The following is a 19,295-nucleotide window of genomic DNA, read 5'->3' as shown; positions in this document are numbered from 1 at the left end:
TTGACTGAACTGTCTTTCACACCAAGCCATAGTGCTGTGGCCTATCTGGGTACAGGTATGCTCTGATCATATTCCTTCGTGCTTTATGTTCTCATCTATACTATGTGTCAATGTTAAACACATGTTCTAATCTAACTTTTCTACTGTGGCAGCCACCTAACCCCAGTGACCCTGGAGATCTGGGAGAGAAAGGGGACATTCTTCTCTTGTGTCCTCCTAGTCCTCCCCTTTCATGATCCCGCAGAGAAAGCTGACTAGCACCATGAGGAAAAGTGATAGCACATACAAGAAAATATCCTTTAGCCATCTTAACTATGTTGGCCATCACAGTCATAAGATAAGCAAAGAAATCTTAGTTTCCCAAAATGAATGGAAATATAGACATTGGCTAAGCGGGACAAATGATCTGACACACAAACCTTATTTCATTAGGAATGTCTTCTTCCTCCTCCTCTTTATTTTTGCGTCTCCAGTAAAAGAATGCCCCTAAAATTAGTGCAATGCAAAAAATGACAATAACTGCACCAGTGCCAACGGCTCCAGCTATTAGTCCAACGCTCCTGGGCTGCGCTGCAAAATATATGTAAGGTGTATTTAAACAACAAAATAAAAGAGAGAGAAATAGTATGTACCCATGCAACTTTATAAACTAAGTTCACTAGAGAATCTCCTTAAAAATGTACAAAACTGCCTAAAGTATTGCATCCATATAAAGTTAAACCTCCCTTAACTTTCTGTATCCCAGTGCTAGGACTGAGGCACAGCAGGCTCGCAGTTATTCAGGAAATGAACAGTTACCTGACTCAGCTTCAGGAGAGCCACACCTACAGCAGAGCAGGAAAAAGATGGTGCCTGTCTTACCTACCCGACCTGCCCCACAGGAACCTAGCAATCTGTCGGCTAACTTATCAGCCCATTCCAAACAGATCACTCCCTTTTGCAACTAGAATTCTAATAACCCAGAATTCTCAAATGAAGAGAAAAATTCTGTACTCCTTATTTATGATCAGGGCATTCAACAATTAAGCTGCTATAAGGAATTTGGAGAAAATACAAGAAGGTCTTGTCTTGACCATGGCCATAGATCATCACAAACTGTATAATGTCTATAGCATTATACCATCAGAATTGATTCGATTCTACTGATTCTGGGGAGAAAGACATTTTTTCATAGAGAAGATGTCATATTGCTGAAGCTGAAAAGTATACTAATACACTTGTAAAATATTTTCAATAATGATTAAAACAAACAAATTTCTATTTAATCTTTAAAGAATCTTAAAAACAAGTCAGCATTTCTCTTCATTCCCAGTCTCAGACCCAAAGTGGACATCAGAAGGCTACATACTTACGGGAGATAACCTGGAGATCCAAAAGACAGGTGCTGGTCCCGATGGCGTTAGAAGCCACGCACTGGTACAAACCTGACGACAGCGCGCTGATGTTCCGGATGGTGACTGTTCCTTGGACCTGGTCTGCCAGGAAAACGGCAACCAAGTAGGAGTTAGAGGACAAAAGTAAGAAAACCAAAGAAATCAGCAGAAGACAAGACTATAAAAATAGACACGGGAGAAGTATCAATAGCTTTCCTTTTCTGGCAGAGATTTTTTTTTTCATGAATTTTAAAGACCCACATCAGGACACCGCGTTAAAGATCTGTAGATGCACAGGGAGGGCTGTCTGTGCAGGCAATGCAGAGCGGAGCCGGGAGCAGCTCATCAGCAAGCACCGGACTGACTCAGGGACAAGCACATGGCCCATCAGAAAGGCGGTGGGCTGGTTCCTCAGTCCTTCACTTCACTTGGCCTGCTCTGGGATGGGAGCAATTTGCTGAAATGGAGTTAGAAAATAAATGTTCTTTTTGTCTGCTTTCTTTTAAAGAATAGGGAAAGTTCAACAGTGTGGAACCATAATCTGAAAGCACACATGACATTGCACCCCACTCGGTTTTAGCTGGCAGCAACACCGTCCCATGTACGCTATGCAGCCGGACTAAAGTGCCCTTCAGAGGTGGACAGAAGTAAAGGTGTACATTTCCACTTCCATCCTCTCTGCTCCGTTGCAGACCACTTCTGCATGTGTTCTACACTCAAAGTGCCTGGGCTGCAATCTGCCCTAACACATGTGGTCCCGAATGTGCTACCTCATCTTCATCTATGTCTTTGTTTCCTCATGTGTGACATGGATCTACCAACATGCCTCTACATCATGTCTCTATGAGGACAAAAGGAGATAATGGATGGAACAAGCTTAGTATGGTGCCTGATCATGCTTGCCAAGGAAAAATCCTTCCTGGCATTGCTTGGGAAATTTAAATTTTTCTGAATCATAAAAAAAAAAAAATCAAAAGAAAAAATCATAAGAAAAATGTTGAATGTCTCCAAATTTTCAATACAGACTAGTAGCTCAGGATTTGAGGTTGAGAAATAGGCATTCACAAATCATAAATCACTCTATATTTTTATATGACTTATGTATTTTTAAATAATTAATAATCATAATAAAGTCATTTCTTCCATAAAAGTTCAGAGGTATTCTGTACAAAACAATAATAAATGGATGGCTTATGAATATACTATGGCAAAATAATACATTTCAATAATATGTAAAACATGATCTCAAACTGATATAAACATTTGATAATAAAAAACAGTAAAACTAAATGCCAAATTAAAGTCTATTTAAATACTCAAAGGTAGTATCACAAATACTTAATATTTAAGCTCTGTCATTCTAAAAGAAAATTTTAAAACAATACAGCATTAAGTGCATTATTCAACAGACTTGATCATTGTTTCATGCCAAATTTTCCAGAGGTAGAAAATTTTATTTAATTTTTGTGGTAATGCTGAATTAAGATATAAATGGAGAATGGACAGGAAGAGAACCTATGCCCATTAAGAGAAGGTCCAAAGCACCTTCAAGGCAGATGTTAGGGTACATCCGTTTCGTACTGGCTCATTTCTTTTATTTAACATTGAAAATGTTTTGTCTCTTTGGTCTGATTTTGCCATTGAAGTAGATATCGCTTTTGCCAATTCAGATTTTAAATCCATTTCTGTTTACATGTCAGTGTATTCTACAGCAACATTCCCATCTCCTTCTCTTTGCATTTCTGCTGTTGAAGCATTTACAAAGAACTGAAGTCTACAGCAAATATTCAAACACTGGAAAACAGCAATGAACATTAGTGGGAAATATCTGAATAATGTGATATTTGGATCCCCTTTCTTAACACTAGAGGCCTGATGCATGAAAATTCATACAAGAGTAGGCCTTCCTTCCCCCGGCTGCCGGCACCGGCTTCCCTCCTCCAGCCACCGGCAGACACCCAGGACCTGGGCTGGCTTCGCTCGGGCCACCCACAGGCACCTGGGACCCAGGCTGGCTTCCCTCTGGCCCTGGCTTTGTCAGGAAAGACATCCGGAATGACATCCGGTCCAATTAGCATATTACCCTTTTATTATTATAGATTATTATAGATTACATAGAATCACATGAGCCTCTCCCAATGAGGACTGGCTGGGCACAAGCCCGCGGAAGGTACAGCGGGGCAGGGATGAGAGGCAGCGGCACGCAGGAGCTGCAAGCAGCGTTGGATTGCCAGTTTCGGCCCAATCCCTGCAGGCCACGCCAAGGGACCCTACCCATGCACAAACTCATGCACCAGGCCTCTAGTATCTTTATATGTGTCTCCTCCATTAGACACTATGTCTCTTTAATTTTTTAAATATATTTTTATTGATTTCAGAGAGGAAGAGGGGAGAGACAGAAACATCAATGATGAGAATCATCGATCTGCTGCCTCCTGTACACCCCCTACTGGGGATCGAGCCTGAAACCTGGGCATGTGCCCTGATAGGGAATCAAACCATGACCTTCCGGTTCATAGATCAACATTCAAACACTGAGCAACACCAGCCAGGCAATAATATGTCTAATTGCATTTATGTCTCTCTACCTTGCATAATACGCTATCCTTAAGTAGTTGTACAGAATACGGGTTGTATCTATGTATGTACATACACACACATCTTTCAAGAATGGAAGAATATACAGAAAAACAAATACAGTTGTGATAACCTTAATTTTTTAAGAACAGGGAGTACATCCCACGGGACTTGCTCTTGTCTTCAGTCAGAAGGATAAAGAGAAAAATAAGTGCCTGCTCATTCAGCAACTTCAGTGGGTGAAGACTTTGTTACACTCCTAGGAGAATTATGGAAACACTCTCACTGGGGAGGGGGTCGACAAGGGAAGTTCAGGAAGGAGAATCAAGATGCCTGAGGCTCCCTAACATGGAAGAGGAACAGTAGTTCTTTCTATCCACAGACCCTAGGCAAGCCCAGTGTCCTCCCCAGACCTCAGGCTTCTCCCTGTAACATGTGAGTGCTGGACTATGGTGATGCTTAAGATACCCTCATGCTCCATCTGTGATCTCCACACCAAGTTCTGCAGAGTTCTCAGCAAGAAGGAGAGCTCATCATCTCTCTCCACTGTGCTATTCAATTATAAAAGGATGAGGACAACACAGGATTCCTTAGGAGCCATGAAGGAAAAAGGCATAATTTATAAAAAACAAAACAAAAAAACACTGAAATAATCAGTAGAAGGTTAGGGGAGGATAAAATATAAAACAAAATATTAGCAATCTATCTAAATTTATCCATAATCACAATATAAATGGATGTAATAAAAAAATGGACAAAGGCTCTCAAATTGCAAACTGAAAACCAAACTAAATCTAGACACATGCTATATATAGGAGATACACCTAAAACATAAAGCAAGGACACCTGAAACATGCTGGCAAGAATTAACCAAAGAAAGCCACAATGGGGAAAACATAGCCAGTAGTTTTTCAAGTCAAGATTCCAACCACATCCTCTAACTCCAGAACCTACCCTCTAAGATACACTCTTCTGCTTTGTATACAGAAACAATTTGATGCTGACATGTATATAAACTTGACAAAAAAAAATTTACTAGAAAAACAGGTACAGAAAAATAAAAATAAATTTATACCATTAGAGAAACTGAATCAATAGTCAAAAATCCACCAACAAAACATAACAGCAAGGCAAAGCTTAGGCAAATTCTATAAAATAATCAGATAATCTCTATCTTATTCATACTGTTGCAGAAAATAGAAAATGAAGAAAAGCCGCCCAACTCATTTTGAGGCCACTGTATAATGTGATACTAAAATTGAACCAAGGACAATAGAAGGCAGAAAACTCATAGGCCATTCTCCTCACTTATGATCACAGATGCAAAAATTCCATTAAAATATTAGGATTCTGAATGGAGCAATTTGTTTAAAAATAATCACAAACAGACTTTATTTCAGAAATGTAAGGATGGTGCAATGTTTGAAAATCTATTCATGTAATTCACTTACTGACATTTTGGTCTGGATAATTCCTCATTGTGGATGCTGTCCCATGCATCATAGGACGCTTATTAGCAGCAGTCCCGGCCTCTGCCCACGAGCTGCCAGTAGCACCTCCTCCCAGCTGTGACAATCAACATCTCCCGACATTGCCCAGTGGAACTGTCCCTGCTTGAGACCCCTGATGTAGAAGCTGCTGAACTGTCTCAGGCATTATGCTTCCACTTAGTGGAACCTGGGCCAGTTGTACAAGCCTTAGAAGCACAGACCAAAGGGCTACATTTTGCTTGAAATAATATCGACCTTAAATACAGTTTTCACTTACCTTAGAATTCGAAAGTATATACCAAAAGGATAATACTGAATCCACAATTATTTTTCCATATGAAAATGAAGTGTACCTCCTAGGATACTGGTTCTAAATCTACTCATCTCTTGACTATCCACATATGAACTATATGAGGACAACTTTTGGGTAACTTTTATTTTGACATAATTTTAAACTTACAGAAAGTTGCAAGACTGTCACAAGGAACTCTATATATTGTATATCATCTACTCAGATTCAACAACTGTTCATATTTTGCCCTATTAGGTTTATAATTTTCTCACTAAGCATATAAATATTTTTATGAGCCATTTAAGAGTGAGTTGAAGCCCGGCCATGGTGCCTCAGTGGTTAAGCATTGACCTATGAATCAGGAGGTCAAGGTTCAATTTCTAGTCAAGGCGCATGCTGAGTTAGGCTGCAGGCTAGGTCCCCAGTGGGGGGAGTACAGAAGGCAGCTGATCCATGACTCTCCTTCCTCATCTCTCTCTCCCCCTATACCTTCCTCTCTGAAATCAATAAAAATATTTTGTGAGTGAGTGAGTGAGTGTGTGTGTGTGTGTGTTTTAAAGAGTGAGTTGAAGGCATTGGCCCTCTTTACAACTAAGTACTTAGTATTTCCTAAGAACATTCTTCACGCAATCACAGGACTAGCATCCAAGTCAAGAAATTTAACATTGGTACAACAGTTATTGTCTAACCCACAGTTTATACTCAGATTTCATCAATTGTCCCAATAATGTCCTTTTTGGCTATTTCTTCCTCTGTCCAGATTCTAATTCAGAATTCCGCACTGCATTTAATTGTTTTATCTCCTTAGTTTCTTCCCGCCTGCAACAGTTTGTCTTCCCTTTGGTTTGCTTGATGTTTCCTCCTGATTGGGTTCAGGTTGTGTTTTTGACAGGAATACCACAGCAATGATGTTATGTCCTTCTCAGTGTATATATTAGGAGGCACAGGATAAGAGCTTCTAACAACATTAATAATGTTCACTTTGATCACCTGGTTAAAGTGGTATCCACCAGGTCTCTCTACTATAAAGTTACCGCTGACCCTTGAACAACACAGGGGTTCGGGGAACTGACACCCCCAAATAATAATGTGCATTATTATGAAACATGAAATTATCTAAAGTAATTCTGATAACTGATCCAGAGTTTGAATTATAAAAGACAAACATTTTCATCTTTGCATCCCAATTCTCTTGTATACCCAAAGAATCAAAGAATATTCAAGTTGCAAAGAAAATATCAAAAAATGTGCCGTAGCTGGTCTGGCTCAGTGGACAGAGCATCAGCCTGCAGACTGAAAGGTCCCAGGTTCGATTCCAGTCAAGGGAACATGCCTGGGTTGCAGGCTCAATCTCCAGTAAGGGGTGTGCAGGAGGCAGCCTATCAATGATTCTGTCTTATCATTGATGTTTCTATCTTTAAAAAAATTTGACTGATACAAAGGTATGGAAAGTTCTTTCTATAAATATTTCACAACTTATATACAAACAACCACTTTTACATGTTCATTTGTATTCCAGACTCAACCCAGTATTTCAAAGAAATGTTATAAAATAAATCATAAAATCTTAAAATGGACAAGATCATCTTCAAGATACTGTTTAACCCCCTTATTTTACAAAAGACAACACAGGTCAAAAGAGGTAAACTACCACAGAAAACTGTCACTGAAAAGCCTACAATTTAAATATAATTTCAGGATTTGAAGACAAGTTCTATTTCAAACATACCACTTACAATGGTGAGATCAACAAGTTAGTACAGAAATAAAGCTATTTAACCCACAGTGTAGCTAAAAACTTAACCAATAAAAAAAATCAGTAGAGAACAACAAGATTGCAGTAATCATTATTAGAGTAACAAAAATATTATGTTAAAGAAATGTTTTAAAATAATGAAATTTGGACTAAGTTAACTTAAAGGTGATGGGAGGCCCAGGATATTTCTGTTTTGATTCTGGAAGAAAACTTACAAGCTCTTTAAGAAGTTGGTGGTCCTGCTTCTTTGATATGTCTAACTTCACATACAACTTAGGACTTTCCTTTTCCATTGTTCATACTACTCAGGCATAACTAAGGTTGTTTTAGATCTCTCCATTAACTGCCAATTCTTTAAGATTTTTACATCTTCCCTGAAAATGCTGCAGGAAACATGTTCTGTATTATAGATGATGCAACACCCGAGATTGCTAATTCCTAATTTTTTAAATAGATTTTATGTATAATTCTATAATTTTCCTCATTTTATTTCATACATTTTCCTCAATTTTACAGGGGTGTTTCTTTTAGTATCAAATATAAATAGCTGGATGAACATGTAGAAAACCATCAGTGATAGTCATGCCTTCCCTATGTTTACCTGTCTGGTGTGATCAACTCCTGGATGATCGGCGGGGCCTTTTCCTGTTCTCTTTCCCATCTTCCTCCTCTAATTAGACATGAGGCTGCAAACAGGATGATTAGCCCTTCCATGACCATGCAGATGTTCCTCATACTAAAGTAGGCAGTTGCATCTCAAATAGGAAGTGGATTCTCAGCGATAAACTTCAAGGATTATCTTACAGTTAACAATACAAAGAAGCTACCATTGAGCTATTTTAAAATCTTCACTATTATGGAACAGAATTTCCATATATAGTTACCACTGAATAATCTACATTTCATAAAACCAGCAATGAGAAGATATAATAAAATGTTTTGTTCTCTTTATAGGTGAAAACACAAAATGATCCAGATAGCTTTTTCAGCAGTTACAAATACTGTGTTTTTTTTTTAATCTATGAAAGCTATTACTTTGTGAGTCTTAGAACCGAAATTTTCCACAATAACTAATTAAATCAGTAAAGCAACGCTCTACATACCCTGAGTGGCTGTTGGAGGTAGTTTGAAGGTATTGTCTAACTTCTCCCAAAGGTAAGTTGGTCGAGGAATGCCTTCCTCAGAGCTGCAGAGCAGGATAACATCGCTGCCCATATCCTGGGATCCTTGGATTTGGCAGTGAGGGGCGGAAGGGGGAACTATAATAGGAAGAATAAGCAACAAAGTATGCAATCACTACAAGCCAAACGATGACAGAGGTGAGACCCAACATTCAGTACACTAGAACCTCACTGCTTTTGGGACACATACCAGGAGACTACCTGAGTGAAGCCTGTGACAGTCATGTACTATTCACAGGGCTTGGGCATAGGTGCCTACAACTTCAGTTAGCAGGGAACAAGTATGTAAAAGGGGCTACACTCTCTGGCCACATTTTCAAGGTATCTTATGGACTTGCTTTCACCCTGCTTCCTAAAAAGAATTCTTGAGATCCTTTGTTCAACATATTGCCTTTATAAACACTGCTGAATATGTATGTTCACAGCAGCATTATTTATAATACTAAAAGGTGGAAACAACCCAAGTGTCTATAGACAGATGAATGGGTAAGTGAAATGTAGTTATACATACAATGAAATATTATTTAGACCTGAAAAATAAGAAAATTCTGACACGTACAACATTGATGAACCTTGAAGACATTATGCTGAGTGAAATAAGCTAGTCATACAAAGACAAATTATGATTCCACTTATATGAGAAATCTAGAGTAATCAAATTCATAGGAACAGAAAGTAGAACAGTGGCCTCCATCAGCTGGGGGTAGAGTGGCATGTTGTTTAATGGGTACAGAGTTTTAGTTTTGCAAAGTGAAAGTGGTTATGGAGATTGGTTGCACAATAATGGGAATGTACTTAACACTACTGAACTGCACTGTAAATGTTATGTTACATGTATTTTACCACAGTTAATTTTTTTCACTACTGAAAGAGACCACTTGTAGAGAAGTTATTTCAAGGGAGAGCGACCACTTAGCCTGTCAGCTCCACTCTGGCTAAGATCACCTCAGCAAGGTCCTTTATCACTTTACAAACAAAAACCAGGCAGACCTCCTTTATACCTAAGCTGCTTTGTGGTAGGGGAAGTTATGGTAAGGTTCAAGTCTACCTACTACTTGACAGTAATACAGTGCACATTTTCTAATCATTAAGGCGGATGAGGACACAAAGATCATGAAATAAAAAATTACTGGGGAAAAAAACACTAAAAGAAGAAGGTGGTGATTCATAGCAAAAAAAACAAAAAAACAAAAACAAAACAAAAACAAACAAACAAAAAAAAAAAACAAGCAAGCAAAAAAATATAAAGAAAGTAAGCCCAAGGCTTGGAGTTCCTTATTAGGAAATAGAGTAAGTAGAGATTAAGTCCAAGTAATGATGTACTTGTAATGCTTTTCAGTAAATGTGTTCTATCTTGCAAAAATGAATGAATGAATGAATGAAAAATAAATGCAGTACAGAAGAACCAGGAAAGAAGGTGGGTGGAGGAAAAGAGAACAATGAGAGTAACCTATAGGTAGGAAGAGTAAAAAAATCTCAGGGTACCCTACCTGCTATGATAGGATAAACCAAACGCCTCAGTTTAGTGCCTTCAACATTGCCACTGTGAAGCTATGAGGGGAAACCAACATAATTCTTTGAAGGAAGCATTAACTATACAATAAATTAAAGGCTTGTTCCTCCCTTTAAAAAAATGAAAAAAATAAACTTGGAGAATGTGGGAAGCTAGTTATCTAACTTACAGGCATAAGCATCAAAATAGTATTAAATTCCAAGTATTCAGTACTCAAGAGTATCTAAAAGCCTCCAATTTTAAAATATTAGAATAAATGATACTTCTAGGATAGAATTCTCCAACCTGGCTCTTAATTTTCTTACTCTGTTTGGAAACTGGGAGGACAAGGCACCAAGGCTATAGCATATCCCAGTGATGGCGAACCTTTTGAGCTCGGCGTGTCAGCATTTTGAAAAACCCTAACTTAACTCTGGTGCCGTGTCACATATAGAAATTTTTTGATCTTTGCAACCATAGTAAAACAAAGATTTATATTGTTGATATTTATTTTATATATTTAAATGCCATTTAACAAAGAAAAATCAACCAAAAAAAATGAGTTCGCGTGTCACCTCTGACACGTGTGTCATAGGTTCGCCATCACTGGCATATCCTCACCCAAGGAAGGAAAATGCCAAGAACCCCCGGCACTGGTGTCCTCAAGTGACTCAATAATGGAAGGGATGGGGAGAGAGCTTGCCAAGGAGCATGGGAGCAAGTTCTGAGACTCGAGTAGGATGAAGGACCTTCAAAAGCATCAACCTTTTCTAAGTACTTCCTCGGTCTCCCCAGATGAACTGCACTTAGCCACTTCTGCCATAAGCATCTATTTCAGAGGCAGTGGAACTGAGAAATAAAACATGGTTGAGAGTGGATATAATTAAGTATTCGATAGTCTAACTTGCCAGTATAATGGAAAGAATACTAATTTGAGTCAAGAGACCTATATTTTAATCTAAACTTTATTGTGCTTCTTGTCTATATAACCTTGGAAAAGGCCCTAATCTATTTGGTCTTCATATTAAGACCAAATTGATCGTATAACTTATTATTTAAATAAGGATATTTTTGAGAGTGAGAGGCGGTATTATTAAAATCTTGCCAGGATGAGAAGTGTAAACCAACAATTGGTGAGCCTACTCAGAGTTACATAGACATGATGAAGTAGTTAACTATTTTTACATGGGCTGAAACTTCCGCTTCATACTCATAAATAATTCTTGATTTAACTTGCTCTCAACGATACATCCTATCCTGCAGAATCCTAAGGAAAGTGAGAGGCCACTTGCGATAGTATTGTATATCATCTTTATCCAGGAAGTGAACTTTAGAGAGCTACTAAAATGGAGTGTGGCGGGGGGCGGGGGTGGGAGAGACTAGGAAGCATGGAGAAGCAGAGGGTACTTGGGCTGGGCGGAGAGCTGACAGGAGAAGGCCACAAGCGGACTGTGAGTGTAGGACAGGCAGAAGTAAACGTGCTTGAGAGGAGATTCGTAAGTAAAGTCCAAGTGCTTGGGACATTTGCTATCACTCACCTAAGACTGTGAGACCGGTGACCCCAATGTTTCTGCCCCCTCTATCGGGAAGGTTGTTAACCAAACACTGGTAGGTTCCAGTGTCTGATAGCTGAGTGTTGTTAATGAAGATAGAGACATTGGTGGCTGGCATGGTGCCTGCAAATCCTACCCTGCCATGGAACTGGGGGGCACCATCAAACATCTGTCCACCCTGATACAGAATGACCTGCAAAAGAAAGCAACGTCAATGAACTGGCCACTGCATCTCCTAGACACATAACTATAACTACCTAGTAAACACTAGACGGCACTAAACGTTAGAAAACTTTATTTCTAACTTAGAGTTGCCACCAAGTTCTGACTATAACACCTGTCTGTAAGTATCTAGGGATTCTAAATTCTTACATACCAAATTAGAATAACGTTATTTCCTTCCCTAACTCATCAGAATGAAGAAAACATCTTTATGCTATGCTATTATCAGCCCATAAATATTTTTACTAGTTCAAAAAATTAGATCCAAATTAAAAAAAAAATTTTTAATGAGCACTGCTATTCTCATGCTTACTAGGTCACAAAATAGATCACAGGTAATGATTGAATATACATGAATGTCATAAAAGGGAAGGAGAGTTATAAGCCCATGATTGTTGTTCTTATATCAATTTCTATTATCAAAGTTAACTACTCATGGGAGGGGACTCAGAGGAGTGGTGCTGCAAAAAGCCCTTAGGTCTGAGAGTGGGGGACTTGGTTCTATTCAACTCTACCAGTAAATGTTTGCGTAACCATGGCCAAGTCTTTCTTTGCCTGTTTGACTCAATCATTGACTCCTAAAATGATGAAGTTGAACAAAATGATCTCAAAGGCTCAGTCCAATTACACAACTTCCATAGTTTAAAGAAATTCAATAAGTTCCAATTAAATCTATTTGTTCCCCTACAGAGGAATGAATAGGAAGTTATGTCCTCACCCTTTCCTGCCAGCCCAAATCCCTTCAGAAAATTCAGCTTATCAAATATTTTTAGGTGGTGATAAGTTTATTGAAGCAGGAAAGCTTCATAACAGAAATAATTAACTCTGGGAATGAAGGTATAGTCATAATCACAATGCATTAATCTTCTGAGCATTCTTTTCTGCAGTGGCTATCACATATTATGGGTCTTTTGCCTATAATTGATACACCTTATTAGGAAATAACTTCTATTTTCATGTACCCTAATTTGTTTGAGACTCTAGTATGCCAGCTGGCTTTGTTCAAAATACTTGTAAAATTAGCCAAATAATTCAAGTACTACTTTCTTAATATTATCACAATCTTTAAAAAGTACTTTCTCATCCAACTAGTTTCAGTCTTTGCCTTTCAAAATGTATTTTGCTTTGGTATATAATCAGCCTTGGCATTCCCTGTCAGTGATTTTTTTTTTTTTAATGAAATTCCAGGTTCCTACCTAAAATTCTCAGAAAGATCTCCTTGACATCTATTAATTTTCCTAAAAAGTCTCTTCTGATAGTTGACTTAATGCAGGAGTAGGACTTAGAGCAGCACAGGCGGTGCACACTGAACGTGCCACCTTTCTCTGGAAATCAAACATGTACCCAGGATGCTTTCCTACCCGCCTCCTAGGGAAAGATTAATATCCTAGAGGCAGCACAAGATGGAACAGAAGTACCTGCTCAGGTTGGTTGGCATTGGCGAGAGGAATGACCATCCAAATGACATTGAGGTTGATGAGGGCAGCACTGGTAGTGAAAGTACAGGGCAGGACTGCTGTCTGACCCCGGGCCACCTGGACACTCCCCGGGCTCTCTGAGACTTCCAGGGAAACCGTGACACCTACGGAAGAACCGACAGGAGGTTATGTGCCCACCCTTTCTGGACAGAAAGAGCTGTGTTTTCACGTGATTAATAGTATATACAGACTATGACAGCCTTACTAAACAACTACTGACCAGTCACTGAGAAAAAGTAATAGGAACTGTTCATCCCTTTCTTTACCTCTTAGTGACCACAAATGAAAAGTAGTAGAGGCTACATACTCCATTTTGTAAGACATTATTTGGTATGTAGCCAAATATAACAGGAGAATTCAACTGACAGGGTTTGAGCAAAACTTGACACAGTGATGGGGATGAAAAATAAGGTTGATTTTTTAAAAAAGCATCGTATTAGCACAACTGCAATATTAAACGCTTATACATAAATCTAAAAAAAATATCTGCAGGAACTATAGCCTGAAAACTCTAAAATGCTGATAAAATTAATCAAATAAGACTAAATAAGTGTTCAGCTATGGAATGGTCATGAGGACTGGATGATTCAATATTGTTAAAGTGCCAATTTTCCCCAAAATGATCTATAGATTCAGAGCAATCCCAGTCAATATCCCAGCAGGCTTTTTGTTGATATTGACAAACTAAAACACAAGAAAATGGAAAGTGCTAGAATAGTCTACAAGAATATTGAAAAATAATTTGGAGAATTCATACTATGTGCATACAATGTTTGCTATAGCGCTATAATGATCAAGTCTGTGCTACTAGCACAAGGACAGACCACCAATAATTGAATTTTATACTTTAAATAAGCCCTTATATTTATGGTCAAATGCTTTTCAACAATGGTACAAGACAATTAAATGGGGGAAAGAATCCTTTTTTTCAATAAATGGTGTTGGAACAATTGAATATTAATATGGAAAAAAAAAGTAACTCAGAACCTTGTCTCATAGCACACACAAGAGTCAACTCAAAATGTACCACAGACCTAGGCCTAGCCAGGTGGCTCAGTTGGTTGTAGTATCATCCCATATTCCAAAAGATTACAGGTCTGATCCCCAGTCAGGGCACATAACTATGTCAGGGCATGTGCCGGAGGCAACCAATGGATGTTTCTGTCTTCTCCTCCTTCTCCTCCTTCTCCTCCTTCTCCTCCTTCTCCTCCTTCTCCTCCTTCTCCTCCTCCTCCTCCTCCTCCTCCTCTTCCTCCTCCTCCTCCTCCGCCTTCTTCTCTTCTCTCTCTCCCTCTCTCTCTCTCTCTCTCTCTCTCTCTCTCTCTCTCTCTCTCCTCTCCCTCCCTTTCTCCCTCCCTCCCTCCCTTCTTTCCTCTCTAAAATCAATAAACATATCTTCAGGTCAGTATTAAAAATAAAAAATGTGACACGAACCTAAATGTAAGCTAATACTATAAATCTTCTAGAAATAAACTTTGTGACCTTGGATTAGTTAAAGAGGTCTTAACATAGCACAAAAACCATAAATCATAAAAGAAAACAATAAATAATTGGACTTCATTAAAATTTGTAAAGCTTGTATAATTCAAAATATTTAATTTTTAAAAATAAAACACCAAGATACAGACTTAGAAAAAAAACATTTGTAAATCATATATCTAATAAAGGACTTGTTTAAAGAATATATAAAGAACTATTACAACTCCATAATAAAAAGACAAACAACCTATTAAAATGGATAAAATATGCTCAACATTCACTCATTAGAACACTGCATATTAAAACCACAATAAGATACCATTACACACCCACTGTAGTGGCTATAACCAAGAAAAAACCAAGTACTGACAAGGACGTAGAGAAACTGAAAGCCTCTCTCACTGCTGCTGGGAATGTAAAATAGTTTCAGTTTCTTAAGTAATTTAACATAAACTTACGATATAACATGGCAATTCCATCCCTAGGAATCTACCTAAATAAAACGAAAATATATGTGTACACAAAGACTTGTCTGTGAATGTTCATAAAAGCATTATTCATATCATACACCCAAATGGAAAAACATTCACCAACTGGTGAATGGATAAACAAAATGTGGAATATCCATACAATTAACCACAAGAAATAAAAAGCAACAAGCTACTGATACATGTTACAGCATGGATAATGAGTCTTTCAAAAGTATTTTGCTGAATGAAATAAATCAGATGCAAAAGACAGCAGCATCCTTTATTATTCCATTTATATGAAATGCCCAGCAAACACAAATCTATAGACAGCAAGCAAATCAGTGGTTACATTGGTTGGAGAGGAGGGAGGAGGGACTGATGCAAATAGGTTCAAGGACTTTTTAGGGTTATGGAAAACTTTTAAAACTGGACTGCTGAATTTTATACTTTAAATGGGTAAATTTTGTGAAATATAAATTATACTTCAATATTTCTATTAAAATTTAAAAGAAAGAAAGCAGTGGTTTACCAGAGCCAACTCCTGGGAAGCCAAAATCAACTGTTTTCTCTTCTGAAAAGAATGCCTGCGCCCTGGGACTACAGAACAATATGGGACTAACAGGAGATTAAAATCCGTCAGGGAGAGCCAACAAAGAAGCTATTCTAATCACGAAAAATACATTAGGTCCATGGCAGTTTCTCAAACTGTTTTATTTTGGAGTGGTATAATCTCAATTCTCCCAAAAAGAAGTAACACAGTAGAACACTGTTATGATGACACTGAGTTTACAAAAATAAATGTACATAACACCTTCCTTCTATAGAACTTCATGTTCTTCACATATAGTCTGATGGTGTTCATCAGGAGTTAAATTTGCAGGATAAAATGTTTCATAAAACAAGCCCCATCTGAGGTGGAATACAAAGCACTTTATGACATTAGGGAAAGTCTCTAGGTTAAATAACACTAGGGAAAGTCTCTAAGTTTTAAAAAGGAAAGTTGGAAGAACCTTGGGTGTTAAGAGGCAGAATGGGGAGGTAATTTGATCATAGAACCAGCTGACCAGAGAAACAAGTGCATCATCAGGGAGAAGTGGATTAAGGGAGTATGTGTTAGAATGATTGTTATAAACTAGAGTCCCAGTGCACAAAAATTTGTGCACTCAGGGGGGTCCCTCAGCCTGGCCTATGCCCTCTTGCAGTCTGGGACCCCTTGGAGGATGTCCACCTGCTGGCTTAGGCCCGCTCCCTGGGGGGATCGGGCCCAAGCTGGCAGTCAGACATCCCTCTGGCAGCCTGGCAGCCCTTGGGGGATGTCCACTTACCAGCAGGGAGAAGACCTAAGCTGCAGTCGGACATCCTTAGTGCTGCTGAGGAGGCGGGAGAGGCTCCCACCACCACCGCTGTGCCGGCAGCCATCAGCCTGGCCTGTGGCTGAGCAGAGCTCCCCCTGTGGGAGTGCACTGACCACCAGGGGCAGCTCCTGCATTGAGCATCTGGCCCCTAGCAGTCAGTGTGTGTCATAGTGACCAGTCATTCCCAGTGGTTCTGCTGTTAGGGTCAATTTGCATATTACCCTTTTATTATATAGGATAGAGGCCTGGTGCATGGGTGGAGGCCGGCTGGTTTGCCCTGAAGGGTGTCCCGGATCAAGGTGGGGGGTCATGCTGAGGTGCCTGGCCAGCCTGGGTGTGGGGCTGATGGCTGTTTGCAGGCTGGTCACACCCCCTTCAGGGTGGAGGTCCCCACTGGGGTGCCTGGCCAGCCTGGGTGAGGGGCTGATGGCTGTTTGCAGGCTGGTCACACCCCCTTCAGGATGGGGGTCCCCACTGGGGTGCCTGGCCAGGCTGAGTGAGGAGCTGATGGCTATTTGCAGGCTGGTCAAGCCCCCCCCCCCCAGTGGGGACCCTCACTGGGGGGTTTGGCCAGCCTGGGTGAGGGACTGATGACTGTTTTCAGGCTGGTCACACCCCCTTTAGGGTTGGGGGTCCCCACTGGGGTGCCTGGCCAGTCTGGGCGAGGGGCTAAGGGCCATTTGCAGGCTGGCCAAGCCCCCCCCCCGGCGACAGAAGCTCCCAGCCTCTCCTTTTTTTTCTTTTTTCTTTTTTTATTCTGGGATTTATTTACCTTCTATAATTGAAACTTTGTAGCCTTGAAAGGAGCTCAGAGCCGGCCAGGGCAGGCGGGAGGGAAGCTTGGCTTCCTCCATCGCCAGGGGCAACCCAAGCCTCCTGCTCACTCCAGCTCCATGGCCACGGACTGCTGAAAGCAGGTATCTGGGATTTATTTATCTTCTATAATTGAAACTTTGTTGCTTTGAGTGGAGCTCAGAGCCGGCCGCAGCAGGCGGGAAGCTTGGCTTTCTCCATCATTGGGGCAACCAAGCCTCCTGCTTGCTCCAGCTCCATGGCTGCCATCTTAGTTGGGTTCATTTGCATATAGTCGCTCTTATTGGCTGGTGGGCATGGCTTAAGGCATAGCAGAGGTATGGTCAATTTGCATGTTTGTCTTTTATTAGTGTAGACTAGAGGCCCGGTGCACAAATTCATGCACCAGTGGGGTCACTCGGCCTGGCCTGCGGGATTGGGTTGAAACCAGCTCTCCGACATCCCCCAAGAGGTCCCGGATTGCGAGAGAGTGCAAACCAGGCCGAGGGACCCACCAGTGCACAATCAGGACCAGGGAGAGATGTGGGAGATTGGCCAGCTGGGGAGGGACCATAGGAGGGTTCCAGGGCATGTCCAACCCATCTCGCTCAGTCCCAATCGCCTGCACCCCAGCAGCAAGCTAGCCTACCAGTTGGAGCATCTGCCCACTGGTGGTCAGTGCACATCATAGAGACTGGTTGAGCAGCCTTAGCATATCATTAGCATATTATGCTTTGATTGGTTGTTCGGTTTTTCTGCCATTCAGTCTATTTGCATATTACCCTTTTATTATATAGGATGCCATGGAGATGTTTTTAAGAATAAGTGTAAAAGCCAAACTGGTGACAAAACCTCCATCATTTCATGTTTCTGATCATACTCCAAGGAAGGGAATGTTCTCCACTTAACCTCCCCAGGAGAATATATATCCTCCACCCTCAAATCACTCATTTCCAACTGAACTCATACAATCTTTGATACAAATTTTAAAAGTAAAAAATGGCCAATATCTATAATAATAAAAGTGTAACATGCTAATTAGACTGGACAGCCAAACAACCTTCTGGACATCATTCTGGACAAAACCACAGCAGTGGGGGCTGAGGCAGAGGTGGTTAAAGGCAATCAGGCAGGAGGGCGAGCAGTTAGGGGCAATCAGGCAGGCAGGTGAATGGTTAGGGGTGATCAGGCAGGCAGAGAGGTTAGGGGCAATCAGGCAGGCAGGCAGAGTGGTTAGGGGTGATCAGGCAGGCAGAGTGGTTAGGGGCCGTCAGGCAAGCAGGCAGGTGAACAGTTAGGAGCCAGCGGTCCCGGATTGTGAGAGAGATTCCGGATTGCAAGAGGGTGCGGGCTGCGGTGAGAGACAACACCGCCCCCCCCCCCACCCGTGCACGAATTTTGTGCACCGGGCCTCTCGTAAACTAATAATGAATGAGAAAGATGTAGATAGAGAAGAAAACTACCATTATATGGAAGGATTTCAGAAGAGTAGCTTTGCAGGACAGGGGTGGGACCTGGGGAAAGCAGAACAGGTCTGCTGGTGGAGAGCAAGCCTCTGGGGTGGGCGGATGGCAGGGAGAAGCTATGAAAGACCGACTTCAGCTGCATCAACTTCACATCTTTATGTAAGGTTAATCCTGAACTTACAAGTATCAAGGGAACTACAGAAGAAATATTCTCGATAAGCTGCTTTCAGAACTTGTAAAAGTGTAGTCTGTAGCTGGACAGACCTAGTTTGAAATCTGGCTCTTTCATCTATTTAGCTGTGTGGCTCCAAATAAATAA

The 19,295-nt window shown here is 40.4% G+C and overlaps 1 protein-coding gene across 1 annotated transcript in view; it reads right to left on the bottom strand.

Annotated features, from left to right (window-relative positions):
* The window catches only part of IGSF11 (immunoglobulin superfamily member 11), a 120,960-nt gene that overhangs the window by 3,417 nt on the left and 98,248 nt on the right, over positions 1-19,295 (bottom strand). Inside the window, exons 2-6 of the mRNA XM_081086902.1 lie at positions 13,355-13,518; positions 11,700-11,907; positions 8,592-8,747; positions 1,353-1,475; positions 420-570 (exon numbers count right to left, since the gene is read on the bottom strand). Of these exons, the coding sequence (XP_080943028.1) occupies positions 420-570; positions 1,353-1,475; positions 8,592-8,747; positions 11,700-11,907; positions 13,355-13,518 (802 nt within the window). The remainder of the gene's footprint in view (positions 1-419; positions 571-1,352; positions 1,476-8,591; positions 8,748-11,699; positions 11,908-13,354; positions 13,519-19,295) is intronic.

The sequence above is a fragment of the Myotis nattereri genome (assembly GCF_964212035.1).
Source record: "Myotis nattereri genome assembly, chromosome: 3".
Lineage (NCBI taxonomy): Eukaryota > Metazoa > Chordata > Mammalia > Chiroptera > Vespertilionidae > Myotis > Myotis nattereri.
The sequence above is the reverse complement of the archived record's forward strand: the minus strand, read 5'-3'. Positions and strand labels throughout refer to the sequence as shown.